This window comes from Myotis daubentonii, chromosome 2 (genome assembly GCF_963259705.1).
Source record: "Myotis daubentonii chromosome 2, mMyoDau2.1, whole genome shotgun sequence".
NCBI classification, from domain to species: Eukaryota; Metazoa; Chordata; class Mammalia; order Chiroptera; family Vespertilionidae; genus Myotis; species Myotis daubentonii.
In genome coordinates, this window is record NC_081841.1 from 99,487,293 (window position 1) to 99,505,540 (window position 18,248).

The following is an 18,248-nucleotide window of genomic DNA, read 5'->3' on the forward strand; positions in this document are numbered from 1 at the left end:
GATGTGGAGGCAAAGAGATGGAGGAGGGACACCCCTGAGCTTAGCACTCCTGAGTCACGGTTGAGCTCCCTCTGTGGGAAACTCTATCCCTGCATGTCCTGCACCCCCTGGCCCCCTATGCCCACCAAAAACCCCAAGGCCAAGGGTCATTTTCTTTAAGAATGGACACAAACAGATATCCTACTGAATGTGTTCTTGGCCATTGCTGTGGACAACCTGGCTGATGCTGAGAGCCTCACATCTGCCCAGAAGGAGGAAGAAGAAGAGAAGGAGAGAAAGAAGCTGGCCAGGTAACCCTCTAAGCTGCCCCAGGCCCAGGGCCCCAGGGCCCAGTTCTGGAATGCCATTCCTATTGGTGGTAAAGAGAGGTGTGAGCACGGCCTCTGCTGGTCTGTGTCCCTCCCAGAAGGGCACTGGGTTTGGGACTTCCTAGAATAGGTTGGGCCTCTCCTCTAGTTCCTAGGCATTGCTCCACAGTGGGGACCAGCATGAGTTACAGCCTCTGTGAAGGTGTTGCATTCCCCCACCTGTGTAGGAAGTTGTGGTTTTCTCCCTTGAGAAAAGAGGTCATCGTAGGTGAGGGGAGCAAAGGATGGGAAGGTGGGAGCAACCACTCAGTAAAGAATTGCAACTCCAGGTGAAAGAGAGATTACTTCTCACTGTTTTGAAGGCAAAATTCGGCCCTCCATTGTCTTGTCATTATCTAGATGGGACTGTCCTAGGCCACAGATCTGCTGGGTACTTAGCCGAGTTCTCAGGAGCCAGTCCTGAATGAGATCCCAGAACCTTTCTCTGACTTAGACGGGGCCTGGGAAAGGCCAACTGAGTACAGACAGCAAGGTGGGGCCAGCTGCCTGGATCCTGGGCCCAGCCCAGTAGCATTTGTGATGGAGCTGTACCTGCCTGTGCCCCGGGGAAGGAAGATGGACACAGGCACGGGAATCTGCTCCCACTGGCCCCCAGCAGACCTCAGGGCAGTTTCCTACCCCTGTTCCCTGTCACTCCAGTAAACATCCCTTTATGGTTTTCTCCTGCTGACCGGCCAGGACTGCCAGCCCAGAGAAGAAACAGGAGGTGGTGGAGAAGCCAGCAGTGGAGGAGACCAAGGAGGAGAAAATTGAGCTGAAATCCATTACAGCTGATGGAGAGTCCCCGCCCACCACCAAGGTGAGCACAGTCTCCTTCCAGGACCTGGGAGGGCAGGGACCATCTTCCCAGGCCAGACACCCACGGAAAAGAGCAAGGAGGGAAAGAGACCGGTAGATAAGGGCAGTGAGGGCAGAGCAGGAGAGCAGGAATGTGAAGAGCAGGTAGAGTGATTGAATCCCAGCCTCTGTTAATGTCTCAAGGGCTTATGCAAAGTCATGAGGATATATTTTTGAGTCAGAAGCTCAGCCACTGACTATAATGCAGCCTCTAAAAGTTGGGTCATGTCTGACTGGATTCTTCTCTCCCCCTCGGCTGCCTAGATCAACATGGATGACCTCCAGCCCAATGAAAATGAGGACAAGGGTGTCTACCCCAACCCGGAAGCGACAGGTACGGTTCCCCTGCCTGCCACTGGGGGGAGCTGGGGGCGGGGGGAAGGGAATGGAGGAGACCTAAAGCCATGTGAAAGTAACCATGTGTTAGGGGCCAGTGGTTCCAGTTTTCCTCTACAAGGACCTTGCGTTGCTCAGCATCTCCAGTCTCTGCACTGAAGCGTTACCAGTGATCATCTGGGGGAAACACTGCTGCTGGTTTGCTCATAATAATAGTATAAGACTGAGTAAATTAGGTCTGAGCAGTGCTGTCGTGTCCTTTGGAAGATGGATTATGTATACATTTAAGGTTTTATTATATCTTAAGTTGTAAAATCATTATTAACATTATATAATTCATTAGTCTAACATATGTCACAGCATCATGCACACAAAATAATAATAGTAAATTCCAAATCTGCCTTGTCCTTACTCAGGGGGCAGTGCTGAGTACAAGGACAGCTGCCACCACAGATGTCCCACTTGCCGCTTTGTAAACTGCTTTCAGGTCTCTTATTATAAAAAGAGCTAGTACCACTCGGTCTTCTCATCTTCTGTCTGATCTGTACATGGCAGGCAGGCTCCGCTGGGAGGCTTGGGTTGTCAGAGTTCCTTCCGCCTCCCTCCAGGATTCAATTCTCTACCTCCTGCAACCCAACGTCCTGTGCCAGCCCTGGGTTTGCCTCCCTTTTACCTACAATTGAAGATATTCCCACCAGCTTCAAGCTTGCACTCAAGTACATGCAATAAGGGACTGTTGATTTTACTGACATTTCCTGCTCTGTGTAGGCTGGGCTATATTTGGGTTGGTAGCCACCTTAGGTGGCTGACAACCTTCTGCACTTATAAGCAAAGCTAGGTTTTCCTTTTGCTTTCCCTCCCCCGGTTCTCTGCTGTATTCTCTGTAAGGGCACCAGCAGCCACCTTGTCCCTGGGAGCAGGCTCCCTGCGGTCATTCCCTTCTCTCACCTCCCTCTGCAAGGGAAATAGGGCAGGGCGGGCTCCCAGCCTTGCAGGAGGGCCAGAAGGGTGTGTCCAGGTGCAGGCACTAAGCTTTTTGAAGTTTTAAAGCCCTTCTAGGTGGAAACCATCACAGAATTTCAAAGACAGAGAAATATTGGCCAAATGCAATGGAAGGATTTTGTCTTGATCCTGCATGAATAAATAAACTTTGAAATGACATTGTTTTTAGCTAATTAGGGGAAATTGAATATGGACTGGGAACTAAACAATTTTAGTTTTTGTTAGTCTTGTTAATATAATGATATCATTTTAATTCTATTTTTAAATGCTGAAGTGTTTATAGCTGGAGTCTAAAATATTTAGAGGTTGCTTTAAAATAATACAAGTTTTTAAAAACGGGAACAGAAGTAAATGAAACAAGATGGGCAAACTATCAATAGTTGTTGGAGTTGGGTATGGAGGTCCACCATGCGAGGCTCTCTACTCATAGGATTATTATAAGGATGATTATTGTTATTAATGTTTAAAAGGAAAGACAGTAATGAAACAAATACCTCTGGGCCCTAAGCTATCTGTCCCACCTGCCTGAGCCTTCAGGAGGCCCTGCCCACAGCCATTCTCCCTCAGGGCTGGGCAGACACAAACCTAGGACAATAGCTGCAAATTCATCATTCTAAATAGACTCATGGCTGTTCTCTTCTCTGTTGCTCTAAATAAAAAAGAAGTGAAATAAAAAAGAAGCAGGTCAAGGGGAAAAGGACTAATAAGGATACTATTGTCCTGGTATCAGTCATCAAAGAAGTGTCTCTGTTGACCGGCTTTAAGGATTCTTGGAACGGTTTTGCTTTTAAACTGAAAAGCTATTCCCACACTGCTGACTCCTCAGGAGTCTTTAGATGTTTTTAGGATCTATTCTTTTCCCTGATCATGTGGCCACCTTCTTCTACCCTCTCTTCTACCCAAGCCTTCTACCCACACTTCTCCCACCTCTGGTCCATAACCGAGGCTGAGGCTATCCTGCCTCTGCGGCTCCCCACAACCACCGCTCAGGCCTTGAAAGCAGCTCCTAAGCCCCTCCCTCTCCTCCAGGGCTAACTCAGCATCTGCTTCCCAGCTCCTGCTCCCCCTTCCTGCCTGGGCAAGCAGCTCCTGGCTCCCTTAGTACCAGGTGCGGCAGACACCCCCAATGTCTCCTCCAAGGTCACTTGACCTGTTGTCTCTGCTCTTATCAGTACCTGGTTCCTGCCTGCTTCTCCTCTGATCTGCGGTTGTCCTCCCAACCACTGCCTCTTCTGCTTTCACAGCTTTGGGGCAGCTGGCCCTGCTGTGCCCCTTGGGAGGCAGCTCTGGTGAGCGTCCTTGTGCCCCACTTGCTACCAGCCTTCCAGAGGGGAAGGTCAGAGCTGGAGAGCAATCCTACACTCTCCTCCCTCCTTGCCCCTCCTGCTCCCTTTGCCATCACCCCTCTGTAGGCTGTTCTGTTTACTTGTCCAAGTTGCACCAAAGGTGTGTTTGGAGATGCTGAGTAAGGCTGAACTGCAGCTTGCAGTCTTCTGGCCACAGCCCCTGCCCTCTTGGGGACACCCAAAGGAGGGCCTGTTCCTAATCCTCAGAGCAGCCTCAGAGGCCAGAGGTGGCCAGTCAGTCCTTCCCTGTCAGTTTAATCTCCAAAGCTCACCAGGTGGTTGTAGCCTCCCAGCTTCGTATGCACTCAACGTTAGAAATATCTACTTGCCCAGGAAGGAAAGCATTGTGCCAAGATTGTGCTATTATGTAATTGATTAATTTACTTGCATGAACATATGCATGTTCTTAAAAGTCACTAAGGACTTAAAATTAATGAGGACAATGAAGAAGAAATGTGAAGGGTATCAGGGGATGTATAGTTCAGGGCCAGATGTGGGGGTCACTCAAATTGCTGCAAGGGGTTTGAGGAGAGCAGTGAGGTAGGGGATGCCAGGGAAGCTTCATGGGCAAGGGTGGCCTTGAATGGGCTTTGAGTTCAGAGAACTGGAGAAGGGAGAAGTTATTTCAGGACCACTATTCTCAAGACACAAAGCTGGAAGAAACCTTGGAGACATTCATTCACTAATAACTACTTAGCAAGCACCTACTGTGTGCCAGGCACTCTGGCAGGCACCGGATACTCCTGCTTTCCTGGAGCTCACATTTCAGTGGGGAGACCGACAATGTGCAAAAAAACAAGCCAGCCAGAAAGGTAACATCAGATCCAGAGCCGAGGGCTGTGCTTCAGTTAATGGGGCTGCTGCTTTGCTGTTAGGCCCATGAAGACCTCTTCGAGGAGGCAGCATGTGAACTGAAGCTGAAGAAATCATGGGAAAGCCTGAACCACACATGTGGAAATCGGAGGGAAGAGCTGTCCAGGTGGAGGGTCTAGCAAGTGCAGAATCTCTGAAGTGGAATGCGCTTTTCTGAGGAGGAGCCGGAAGGAGCCTGTAGCAGAGAGAACAAAGGGGCCGGGCCAGGTCAGAGCCGGCGCCCGGGTGGACTGTTGCAGGTGAAAGAGCACGTGAAGTTCCTCGTGAGGAGCTTAGGAAAGCACAACGCTAGTAAATAACGTGTGTTTTTTTTTTCTATAAACACAAATGATTAAGATAATCATTAAATTACTTGTTACCAAATTATCATGAATAAGAAAGTGTGGGATTATCTGGAGCAAAAGTGAAAGAAAAACAAACAGCTAGGCAGAAACTTAAGATCCTTACTTTAATCTCATTTATAAATATGAATTTAAAAACCAGTTTAAAAACCAGTACAGTTCTGGGAAAACCAGCATGAGTCAGTCACCCCTCTTATCAGGTGCTGCCAGCAAAGTCTTTCTCTAACATAGACGAATTCCAGTGGTGCCCACGGGGAGAAAGCTGAGTGTCTGTCTTGGTTGGTACCTTATGTTTTCAGAAATACAAATGATGTTTTGATTCTTGTCCGTAGGAAGGCATCTGAAGTAGGCAGCGCAGTGGTGAAAGTAAATGGGGTTATTTAGAAGGTGCTTTTTTTCTTTCAGGAGAGGAGGATGAGGAGGAGCCTGAGATGCCAGTGGGCCCACGCCCACGCCCACTCTCGGAGCTGCACCTCAAGGAAAAGGCAGTGCCCATGCCTGAAGCCAGTGCATTTTTCATCTTCAGCCCCAGCAACAGGTGTGTGAGAATAGTGGGGAAGGTGGGCTCTGCTCTCTCCAGGCTCCAGGACCACCAGCTCACACAGCTTGTGTGGAGAGAGGGACTGGTTTTGTTAAATATATTTATTCAGCATGTTAAATATATTATTCCACTGTACAGTCAGCTGGCATGCCTACACTCATTGTAGGTAATCTGCCCCTTATCTCTTTTTAGGGAAAAGAGTTCTGGATTCCAAATCAGAAGGCCTGTGTATGTTTCTCTTCATTTTTTGAAATACGTAAACCCTATTTCTAGTCTTTTGGTGATTATTCTTGGTAATTAGTAAGTCTATTTAACTTAAATTCTAAAGCTAACAAGATTTTTAACTTTGTGCAAGATATCCTTCTTGCAAAATGAAAGGAAGTTCAATTATTTTAACTCCTCTCAACCCCTCCTGCCTTACGCGTTATTGTTGATTAGTATTTAATCCTGAAGTTAGACATTATTGTCAATATCAGTATTATTATATAGGCAGTATATATTTGGATTTACATACAACTTACCAGTCCATCCTTCTGCAATCATGTTTTTTCTTCCTAAAGTACATTCTTTGCTTCTCTTTTTTTAAATTGCACTTATTTTTTTTTTTTACTTTTCAATTACAGTTGACATATAATATTATATTAGTTTCAGGTGTCCTAAAGCACATTCTTTAGAAGTTCCTGTAGTTCCTGTATGATAAATTCATTTGGCCTTTGTTTATCTATATAATTGTTTTCATTTTTTATACTGAAATTTGACTCTTTTATTTTATTTTATTCTTTAAGTTTTCAGTTTTCATCCATGTATTTAGACATGTACACATGTTAGTTTTCATCAATCAGGTTTTTTAAACTTATCTTTATTGTTGAAAGTGTTACAGATGTCCCCATTCTTTCCCCACTGATCCCCTCCGCCTTGTACCCGCTCCCCGAAGGCCTTCACCTCAGTATTGTCTGTGTCTATGAGTTATGCATATATGCATATAAGTTCTTTGGTTAATCCCTTCCTGCCCCCTCTCCTCCCTTCCCTCTGAGATTAGTCAGTCTGTTCCATACTTCTATGTCTCTGGATCTATATTGTTCATCGGTTTATTTTGTTCATTTGATTCCACATTTGAGTGAGATCATGTAATAATTGTCTTTACCATTTTTTGCCCTTAAAAATAGTATTGCTGTGTACACAATTTTAAATTGACAGGTTTTGTCCCTCAGCATGTTAGATGAATTATTCCACTGTATAATTAGCTGTTATGCCTAATTCCTACTATCATTTCTTTGTAGGTAATCTCCCCTTATTTCTAGCTGCTTTTACCATCTATTTGTTGCCTTTGATGTGCAGATTTACTACCATGTGTCTAGACATGGACTTTTTTCTACTTACCTTGCTTGGAATATGTTATGCTTTCTAAGTATATAGATTTATATTTTTCTTCAGTTCTTGAATGATATTGAAGATTAAAATAATAATTCCTAATTCTTGAAAAATTGCAGCCATCACTCTAAATATTGCCCATCCTCATTCTCTCTATTCTCTCCTTCTGGTACTCTAATTAGACGTATGTTAGACCACATCTACCTACTCGATCTCTTAATGAGTCTTGCATACCTTTCAACTCCTTATCTCTATTTTGGTATGCTGGTAATTTTTTCAGCTATATCTTCCAGTTTCTTAATTCTCTCTTCAACTTTGTCTATGCTAAATTAGTTTTTATATTGACTGTTATATTCTTTTTTTTATTTCAAACAGTTCCATTTGTTGCTTGATTTTACAGATTCATCTGTCTATATCTAAGACTTACCTATTAATTCATCATCTTTGTGATCAAGTCCTTTATTTCATTAAATATTTCAGATATAGTTGTCCTATATTTTGTTTCTGATATTTTTAATATTCAAAGTCTTTGGCAGGGGGGAGTCTAAATCACTTATTTATTTATTGTTTTTTTTTCTTTCTGATTTTCCACCTTAGTGGCTTATCTTGTATGTTTAATGATCTTTGATTGTTATCTCAATACCTTATATTAATTGGTGGCCTTAATTACTACTGGGGAAGCTTTTTTCCAGATATTTCTGGCTTGAAATGAAGCTTCCTGATAGCAGTGCTGCTACTGGCATCTATCCTCAGGCAGCTCTGCCCCCCTGCCTACCTATCACACAGACCCCAGATTGGATGATTTGTTTATTTGTTTGAAGGGGATGGTCATTGAAGACTCCTCTGAACTCTCATGAAACCAGAATTGTCTCGAAGAGCTTGTCCTTTCCAGCGTTTGGTGCTTCTGCAGCAGTAAGGTCTTTCAGAGCATTTAGTCAACAACATGCCAGGAGCTGAGGTCTGAGGCCTGGTTTCAAGCCTTCACTCTACAGGTTACATTTCTGGGCAAGCTTGTCCTTCTTGGGTTTCATAGTTTTTATTTACCAAATGAAAATGATGATATCCCCCATATCACCTTTTAAACCGTCACAATAAGATAGTACATAAAACACCCTTGGCATTGGAGGTTTTAGCACTTGTGTTATTATCAGTGTGAGCCCAGAGATCCATGTGTGTAGTAGTTCTTTGTAATTGTGCTGAGGTGTGGAATTGAACTATACACCATGAAGCTATCACACAGAGTAAATTGCCTCCATAGAGTGTAGGTTCCGCCATCCTCTCAGCATCCACGTCTCTGGGTGGCTCTGTTGTTCCCTATACATAAAAACATGAAGTAGATCTCAAAGTGGGGTGGGTTTTTTTTTAATTCTTTATTAGTTAAGGTATTACAAATGTGTCCTTATCCCCCCCATTAACCGCCCCCCCATTCATGTTCTCATCCCCCTGTTGTCCGTGTCCATTGGTTTGGCTTATATGCATGCATACAAGTCCTTTGGTTGATCTCTTCCCCTTATCCCCTCCCTCCCTTACTTTCCCTCTGGGGAGTGATAGTCTGATCACTGTTTCTCTGTCTTTGGATCTGTCCCTGTTCATCAGTCTATGTTGTTCTCTATATTCTACAAATGAGTGAGATCATGTGGTATTTTTCCTTCATTGACTGGCTTATTTCACTTAGCATAATGCTCTCCAGTTCCATCCATGCTGTTGCAAAAGGCAAGAGTTCCTTCTTTTTTACCACAGCATAGTATTCCATTGTGTAGATGTACCACAGTTTCTAATCCACTCATCTGCTGATGGACACTTAGGCTGTTTCCAAATCTTAGCTATGGTGAATTGTGCTGCTATGAACATAGGGGTGCATATATCCTTTCTGATTGGTGTTTCTGGTTTCTTGAGATATATTCCTAGAAGTGGGATCACTGGGTCAAATGGGAGTTCCATTTTTAGTTTTTTGAGAAAACTCCATACTGGTCTCCATAGTGGCTGCACCAGTCTGCATTCCCACCAGCAGTGCACAAGTGTTCCTTTTTCTCCACATCCTCTCCAACATTTGTTGTTTGTTGACTTGTTGATGATAGCCATTCTGACAGGTGTGAGATGATACCGCATTGTCATTTTGATTTGCATCTCTCATATAATTAGTGACTTTGAGCATGTTTTCATATGTCTTTCGGCCTTCTGTATGTCCTCTTTCAAAAAGTGTCTATCTAGGTCCGTTGCCCATTTTTTGATTGGATTGTTTATCTTCCTATTGTTAAGTTTCATGAGTTCCCTGTAAATGTTGGAGATTAAACCCTTATCGGTGACGTCATTGGCAAATATGTTCTCCCATGTAGTGGGTCTTCTTGTTGTTTTGTTGATGGTTTCCTTTGCTGTGCAAAAGCTTTTTATTTTGATGTAGTCCCATTTGTTTATTTTCTCTTTAGTTTCCATTGCCCTAGGAGCATTATCAGAGAAGAAATTCCTTTAGCATATGTTTGCGATTTCGCTGCCTGTGGATTCCTCTAGTATTTTTATGGTTTCCCGTCTTACGTTTAAGTCTTTTATCCATTTTGAGTTTATTTTGTGTATGGTGTAAGTTGGTGGTCTAGTTTCATCTTTTTGCATGTATCTGTCCAATTTTCCCAACACCATTAATTGAAGAGATTGTCTTGACTCCATTGTATGCTCTTGCCTCCTTTGTCGAATATTAATTGAGCATAGTGGTTTGGGTCGATTTCTGGGTTCTCTATTCTATTCCATTGATCTATATGTCTGTTCTTGTGCCAGTACCAAGCTGTTTTAAGAACAATGGCTTTGTAATACAATTTGATATCTGGTATTGAGATCCCACCAACTTTGTTCTTCTTTCTCAGGATTGCTGCAGCTATTTGAGGTCTTTTTTTATTCCAGATGAATTTTTGGAACGTTCATTCTAGATTTTTGAAATATGCCATTGGTAATTTAATGGGGATTGCATTAAATCTATAGATTGCTTTGGGTAGTATGGACATTTTGATGATGTTGATTCTACCAATCCATGAACACGGTATGTTCTTCCATCTGTTTATGTCTTCCTCTATCTCTTTTTTCAGTGTCCTGTAGTTTTTTGCATATAAGTCTTTTATCTCCTTAGTTAAGTTTATTCCTAGGTATCTTAATTTTTTTGGTGCAATGGTAAATGGGATTGCTTTTTCAGTCTCACTTTCTGTAAGTTCACTATTGGTGTAAATAAATGCCATAGATTTCTTGGTATTAATTTTGTATCCTGCTACATTGCCGAATTCATTTATTAAAACTAATAATTTTTTGATGGAGTCTTTAGGGTTCTCTATGTACAGTATCATGTCATCTGCAAATAAGGACAGTTTTACTTCTTCTTTTCCAATTTGGATGCCTTTTATTTCTTCTTCTTGTCTGATTGCAATGGCTAGTACTTCCAGTACTATGTTGAACAGGAGTGGTGAGAGGGGGCATCCCTGTCTTGTTCCTGTTTTTAGGCGGAATGGTTTTAGTTTTTGCCCATTGATTATGATGTTGGCTGTGGGTTTGTCATGTATGGATTTTATTATGTTGAGGTATGATCCTTCCATTCCTACCTTGCTGAGAGTTTTTATCAAGAAAGGGTATTGAATTTTGTCAAAAGCTTTTTCTGCATCAATTGATATGATTATGTGGTTTTTTTCTCTCAATTTGTTTATGTGATGTATTACGTTTATTGATTTGCAGATATTGTACCATCCTTGCATCCCTGGAATAAATCCTACTTAGTCATGGTGTATGATCTTTCTGATGTACTCCTGGGTCCGATTTGCTAGGATTTTTTTGAGGATTTTGGCATCTATGTTCATGAGGGATATTGGCCTGTAATTCTCTTTCATTGTGTTGTCTTTATCTGATTTTGGTATTAGGGTAATGCTGGCTTCATAGAATGAGCTTGGAAGTGTTCCTCCTTCTTGAATTTTTTGTAGTAGTCTGAGGAGGATAGGTTTTAGTTCTTTCTTGAATGTTTGGTAAAACTCCCCTGTGAAGCCGTCTGGCCCTGGGCTTTTGTCTGCTGGAAGCCTTTTTATTACTGCTTCAATTTCCTCCATAGTTATTGGCCTATTGAGACTTTTAACTTCTTCCAGATTAAGTTTTGGAAGGTTGTATTTTTCTAGGAATATGTCCATTTCCTCCAGGTTGTCTAGTTTGTTGGAGTAGAGTTGTTCATAGTATTTTCTAACAATCCTTTCTATTTCTGTGGGGTCTGTTGTTATTTCTCCTCTTTCATTTCTGATTTTGTTTATTTGGGTCCTCTCTCTTTGTTTTTTGGTGTGCCTGGCTAGAGGTTCATCAAACTTATTTATCCTTTCAAAGAATCAGCTCTTGCTTTCATTGATCTTTTGTATTGTTTTTTTGGTCTCTATGTTGTTTATCTCCCCTCTGATCTTTATTATTTCCTTCCTTCTGCTTACACTGGGCTTTTCTTGTTGCTCTCTTTGAGTTGTAGAGTTAGGTAATTTATTCTTATTGTTTCTTGTTTCTTGCAGTAGGCTTGTAGCGCTATGAACTTCTCTCTCAAGACTGCTTTTGCTGTGTCCCAAAGGTTTTGGATTGTTGTGTTTTCATTGTCATTTGTTGCCATGATGTTTTTTATTTCTTCTTTAATCTCTCTGGTAACCCAGTCATTGTTTAATAGTGTGCTATTTAGTCTCCATGTGTTTGATTTTTTTGGATTGTTTTTATTGTAGTTGATTTCCAGTTCTATGCCACAGTGGTCTGAGAAGATGCTTGATATGATTTCAATTTTCTTGAATTTGAAGAGACTTTGCCTGTGACCCAATATATGGTCTATCTTTGGAAATGACCCATGTGCACTTGAGAAGAATGTATATTCTGTGGCTTTGGGGTGAAATGTTCTGAAGATGTCAATTAATTCCATCTGATCTAGTGTGTCATTTAGGATTGATGTTTCTTTGCTGATTTTTTGTTTAGAGGATTTGTCCAATGGTGATAATGGGGTGTTAAAGTCCCCTACTATGATTGTGTTGCTGTCAATCTCTCCCTTGATCTCCTCTAAAAGATTTCTTATGTATTTGGGTGCTCCTATATTGGGTGTGTATATGTTTACCAGAGTTATTTCTTCTTGTTGGATTGCTCCCTTTAGTATTATGAAGTGGCCTTCCTTATCTCTTTTGATGTCCTTCACTTTAAGATCTAATTTGTCAGATATAAGTACTGCTACCCTGGCTTTTTTTCCACTTCCATTCACCTGAAAAAACGTTCTCCATCCCTTCACCATCAGTCTGTGTGCATCTTTTTTTCTGAGGTGGGTTTCCTGTAGACAGCAGATATATGGGTCATGTTTTCTTATCTCAGTTACCCTATGTCTTTTGATTGGGGCATTTAATCCATTTACATTTAAAGTTATTATTGATAGATACTTGTTTGTCATCATTTTTATTCTTTACCCCTGTGTTCCTTCTTCATTTCCTATTTTTTCTTTTTACAGCAGACCCTTTAGCATTTCTTGCATTGCTGATTTGGCGGTAATAAACTCCCGTAGTCCTTTTTTGTCTGTGAAGATCCTGATTTGACCCTCAAATTTGATTGATAGCCTTGCTGGGTACAGTATTCTTGGATTCAGACCCTTCGTTTGCATGACTTTGTATATTTCATTCCATTCCCTTCTTGCCTGATGTGTTTCTGTTGAGAAATCAGTCACTAGTCTGATGGGGGATCCTTTGTAGGTAATTTTCTGTCTCTCTCTGGCTGCTTTTAAGATTCTTGCTTTGTCACTGCTGTCTGCCAATTTAATTATAATGTGCCTTGGCATTGGTCTTTTGGGGTTCATTTTGTTTGGGACTCTGTGAGCTTCTTGGATTTGTGTGAGTTTTTTCTTCCCTATATCAGGGAATTTTTCTGTCATTATTTTTTCAAACAGGTTTTCTATTCCTTGCTCAGTTTCCTCTCCCTCTGGCACCCCTATTATTTGGATGTTGTTTCATTTCATGTTGTCCCAGAGTTCTCTTAGGCTCTCTTCCTGCTTTTTAATTTTTTTTTCTAGAAGCTGCTCTGCTTGGGTATTTTTTCCTACCTTGTCTTCTAGCTCACTGATGCGGTCCTCTGCTTCTTCTATTGATGTTGATGCTTTCTATTGAGTTCTTTATAGCAGTGATGTCATTTTTCATTTCTTCTTGGTTTTTCTTCATTTCCTCTTGGTTCTTGCACATATTGTTGAATTTGTCTTCCATTCTTTTCATCTACCTTATGGCCATTTCTCTGAATTTTTTCTCTGACAGGTTGCTTGCCTCCATTGCCTCCATTTCATTTACTTCCTTTTCTGGTGATGCCTGTTTTTCTTTCATATGCGGGCTGGTTCTTTGTTTCACCATGATCTCTCTTCTCCAGATGTTTGGTTATGTAGTTCTCTCTCTGCTGTGTTGATTTAAAGGCACAAAATACAACACAACAAGGCACAACGTACAAGGCACTGAACACAAATGTATTCATGATATTAATAACCCCAAATAAAGGTGACCACCCGAGCAAAGAGAATTAGGGGATAAGGAAGATAGAAGAGAAAATGATAAAAGAGAAAAGGGAAAAAAAAAGGAGTGCAAAATTGGAATTGGGAAAAGGGAGAGAAAAAAGTAAGAGAGAGAATGAAATAGAAGAGGGGAAGAGACTGTTTATATGGGGAGAAAACTCCAATAGCACCGCCACTAGTCCCAACCAATTCCAGCAACAGATCCCTGGAGATGAATCCAAACTAAAACAACCACTAATATCAAGCGAGGCGAGGGAAAACAGAAGCACAAAAATAACTGGAGAAAAAAAAAAACCAACAGGAAAATAAAAAGAAAAAGAAAAACAATGCCACAAACAAGCATAAAAACCCCAACATACTCAACAATCAAGCAAACATAACAAAACGACAGAGAGAAGAAGAAAAAATTGGATATTGAAGAAAGATAAGAGAGAGGTGTATATGGATTTAGAGCAGGAGATTGGAAATTAGATATATAAGTTGGGTGAAATTTAGACAGGGGGTAAAAAGAAGGAATAGGGAAAATCTAAAGCAGAAATAGGGTAAGAGAAACAGGACAACAAAAGGGGAAAAGTGAGGAAGAGAGTTGTGGCATAAAGGTAAAGTTGAGGTAGAGAAAAATGATGCTAAAGGAATGATGAAAATAGAATGTAGAACACTAATCCCAAAATAAAATAAAGAGAAAATAAAATGACACTTTAAAAAATGGTAAAATGGTAGTAGTAATAATACTAGTTAAAAATAAAAGTGTTGTAATCAAAAAGGTAAAATCAGGTGATGAAAAAAGAAAAAAAAAGTTTCTTAATTAAAAGCTGAAAAAAGAATTAAATATAAAAATAAGAATGTACAGTAGTGAAGCTGCTTCAGGTCCTCTACTCTTCTTTCTGGGACACCTTAGTCCTGCCAGGTATTCAGGAGAGTGTTGAATTCCCCTGCGATACACTGTTCCTACGTGTTGTAAACCACAGTCCTGATTTTAAGGCAGGCCGTATTTGTTTCCCAGACTGCCTTTATATATATTTACAGAAGAGTCAGTTCGTGGATCAGCCCCTGGGTGGCAGTGTTTCTGGATTGACCTCTGAGGCTGTAAGTCCTCTCGATCCAGCAGTTGGGTTTATTTTCCCTATCGCACTTAAAACTGGTTTGGGAGAGTCGACTATCCTAGAACCTGTTCTTTAGTCATTACTCCCGCTCTGTTTCCCAGGTTCCACAAAAACAACTTTCCCCTGCAGTCTCTGCGAGTGACCCCGACTGGGCAATCCCATATAATGGGTTTAATAATCAAACGCAAAGATTTAATGGGAAGAGAGAGAACAAGAGCCTGAGAAGTTGCACGAATTCACACCCCCCCCCTTTCAGCTCTGTGTGCAGTCCCTTCCGCGCACCCTCTCTTCCTCAATGCTAAGCAGCTGGCACACTGGCAAAATCTAAGGCTGCTTTTTTTTACCCAGTCCAGCTATGGGCTTATTTTTAGCATTCTCTTCTGCCAGCAGCCCTGTGGGAGCCCTTTCACACTCACAGATCACTCTGGCCCCAACGGCCACGGACTTTGTGGGGCTCATATTTCCCCGGCACAGGCGCGCGCACGCATTCCTCTCTCCAACCTGAATTGCAAACCGCACCTTTAGGGAAAGTCTGACCTTTCCGCGGGGAAAAGCAGGGTTCCTCTAAGTTCACGTAGTCACGCTGCTTGGGGTCCGTTGTTTCCGGGTTAGTAGCCGATTTCTGGATGCCATGGATGCCGGGTCTTTGGCTTTATATGCTCCCAATAACAGCCACTCAATATGGCGCATTCTCCGTGGCTGAGCCGGCGCTCTGGGAGAGATTTCAGCCACAATCTCTAACCATTCCCTTTCTCCAGGAGTCCTCTGTCTTTCCCGAATGCAAACTGTCTCCCAGCTGAATATCTTCTGCTTATTAGGGCTGTATGTTATCCATTTCAGCTGCTCACCCTTATCTGCTCCTGGACAAGGCACGGGGCACGTCCATCTATACCTCTGCCATTTTTGGGGGATGTTTGTTTTTTTAATAACGGGGAAAGAAGTCTCCCAACAAAAGCCAGTTGTTAAGGTCACAACAGTATTTGAAAGTTTAGAAATTCACAGAGGCCTCAGATGTAACCCTATAAAATGTCAAAGCTTGCTATCAGTGAAAGAGCTTTAGAAGGCAGCATTCTGTGCAGACATGCCTCGTGGTGGGGGTGCCGAGGCTGCCGTCACCCAGCGAGTAAGACTTCAAGCTGAAGAACCCCCTCCCCCAGTGAGTAAGACTTCAGGCTGAAGAACCCCCTCCCCCAACTGGCGTACCTTCTGCACACTGAGAGGAGCTGGGGCTCCCCAGACCCAGGGAGCTGCTTTCCTTGCCTTCCTGACATACATCTCTTCTCTCTCCTCCCCATGCAGGTTTCGCCTCCAGTGCCACCGCATTGTCAATGACTCCATCTTCACCAACCTGATCCTCTTCTTCATCCTGCTCAGCAGCATTTCCCTGGCTGCGGAGGACCCGGTCCAGCACACCTCCTTCAGGAACCATGTATGCATTCCCATTAGTTCTCTGCACCCCTTCCTCCCGGGAACGTGACTGGGCCCACAGCTTCTGTCGCTGACCTCATTGTTCAGTCAGGAGCCCAACTCCAAATCTCACAGTCAAATAAACAGTTCTTTATAGATTAAGGCTTTGGTAGAAATCATATAAGGACCATAAGTAAGATAACATGTACCTAGATACCTCAGGCTGGCCTGATGGGCAAAGATCAGGACTTTCATTGCCCTGTGGATGTCCCCTGGTTTCCTGTAAACTTAAGAAAAAAAAATATCCCAAGGTACTCTGACCAGTCCTAATCGTGAGGGAGACAGGAGCACTGCAGACAGCTGCCAATGATAAGGCTGACCTTAAATAAAAGAGAGCTTCTGTGGCCTCCTGTGGAGTAGAACTAAACTTGGAGGCCCACTCAAGGCTCCGATGAACAACATTAAAATCAAAAATAAGCATTGCTGTATCTCAAAGCCTCAAAACAAATCCCAACCAAGTGGGCATGAAGAGAGGGGCCTACCAATCTAAAGGCATGTCCACGCAAACCACTTGGTGGTCCTGCCTGGTTCAGAGCATTTCTACTGGGAAAAGTATTGGGCCTCACTCCGATCCACTGAGAAGGAATAAAACGTGAAACCATACAGCCTGCCCCAGCCTGGGTGGGCCTCCCCTGGAGGATGCATCTCCTGTGCCCAGAGGACACACTCCCACCAACGTGGAAAGCTGGCCAAGCCACACCAATGCCAGTTAAGCACTTTGCATCTTCTTGCAAAAGCAAACAAGAAAACCATATTTGCTGTCCTTTTGACAAGTTGTTGTCTCAGTGGACTGATTTGGGTTTGTAAGGATTGGATTAATGAGAAAAGCATCAAGATGCTGTAGAGACTTGGGACCAGCTGAGGCCTGCCCTGAGCTCCCTTCACACATCTGGGGACTCCATCCAGAGCCACCAGCTGCCTGAGGCCAGCCCGCTTCAGGGTCCAGTGCTGTGTGTGTGCCACTCAGCTCCTAACTTGTTTGCCTTTGTCTCCATGTGGAAAGGCTCACGCGGTGTCTGTCGTGGTTTGAAGTGATTCCTTTTCCGGTGAACAGCCACTGACCGCTCCCCCATCCTGCCTCTCCCTTCCCTCCCCGTTCCCACTCCGTTTCTCTTTGTTTTACAGATTCTGTATTATTTTGATATTGTTTTTACTACCATTTTCACCATTGAAATTGCCCTGAAGGTAAAGCCCACCGCTCCCCCTGCACCTCCTGTTCTCCGGGGCACTAGCTCTCCGCCAGTCTGTCCCTAACACACGTGCGCCTGTCGCTGTCCGTTCCCTCTCTGAGCCACTAATTCAATTGTGCTTATTTTTCAGATCCTAGGCAATGCAGACTATGTCTTCACTAGTATCTTTACATTAGAAATTATCCTTAAGGTAATGCAACCTGAGAAATGCATTCTCTCTGTCTCTTTCTCTATCTCTGCCCTGCCTGCCTGTCTCTTTCCTCTTGTTTCTTTTACTCTCAAGCCTGAAATCAGAAGAATTAGTGCCCCTGACATTGTGCTAGCGCCTTGCTAAGGCTCAGAAGCCAGAGGAACCCCACTCCCATTCCCACACCTGCCTCCTCCCGGCCTGGCATTTGGCTGCCAGTGTCACCTACTGGGCTGTCCTGTCACCAGGTCTGGCCCTGTGCCCACCAGCAGTGCCCCCACACTCCTGCACATGCCCCACACAATGTCTGTGGGCAATTGATGACTGACCCTGCTTGGACCTCCTCGTGCCCTGAGGAGATGCCACACAAACTCCAGGGGTGGGGAAGCTCCGGGCCATGGCGGGGTCACTTTGGCTACCTTCTTTGATGCCCATCATCAACTCCTCAGTACTTGCAGCAGACATGTGGGCCCAACACAAGATTTGGGGCCAGACTCTCCAATGAGTTCTGATAGACAACTCTAGATTAGATTACTCCTGCAGCCTCGGTTACTGCCAGAAAGCTTTGTGGCAATGCCCCTTGCCCTGAGGAGGGAGAGTTATACTGGAGAGCTAAGTACAGGGGGTGAGAGCCAAGTGCTGAAAGAAGCTGGAGCACCCAGGCCCCAGGGCCCAGACATGAGGGCTCAGGCCTCCAGCAGCCCCAGGTGTAGGCAGCTCATCTGCAGAATCCACAGCCCGCCTCCACGCAGCACTGGGATGAGGCACATTATTT

The 18,248-nt window shown here is 43.4% G+C and overlaps 1 protein-coding gene across 28 annotated transcripts in view; it reads left to right on the plus strand.

Moving 5' to 3' along the window:
* The window catches only part of CACNA1C (calcium voltage-gated channel subunit alpha1 C), a 616,430-nt gene that overhangs the window by 504,469 nt on the left and 93,713 nt on the right, over nt 1-18,248 (plus strand). For 17 of the 28 annotated variants that reach the window (XM_059683972.1, XM_059683989.1, XM_059683990.1 and 14 more), the window contains 6 exons: nt 176-290; nt 1,047-1,167; nt 1,470-1,539; nt 5,509-5,641; nt 15,929-16,058; nt 17,222-17,281. In XM_059683972.1, the coding sequence (XP_059539955.1) occupies nt 176-290; nt 1,047-1,167; nt 1,470-1,539; nt 5,509-5,641; nt 15,929-16,058; nt 17,222-17,281 (629 nt within the window). Of the gene's footprint in view, nt 1-175; nt 291-1,046; nt 1,168-1,469; nt 1,540-5,508; nt 5,642-15,928; nt 16,059-17,221; nt 17,282-17,416; nt 17,477-18,248 lie in introns of all 28 variants that reach the window. The other 11 variants (XM_059683991.1, XM_059683999.1, XM_059683988.1 and 8 more) reach the window with 2 other exon arrangements.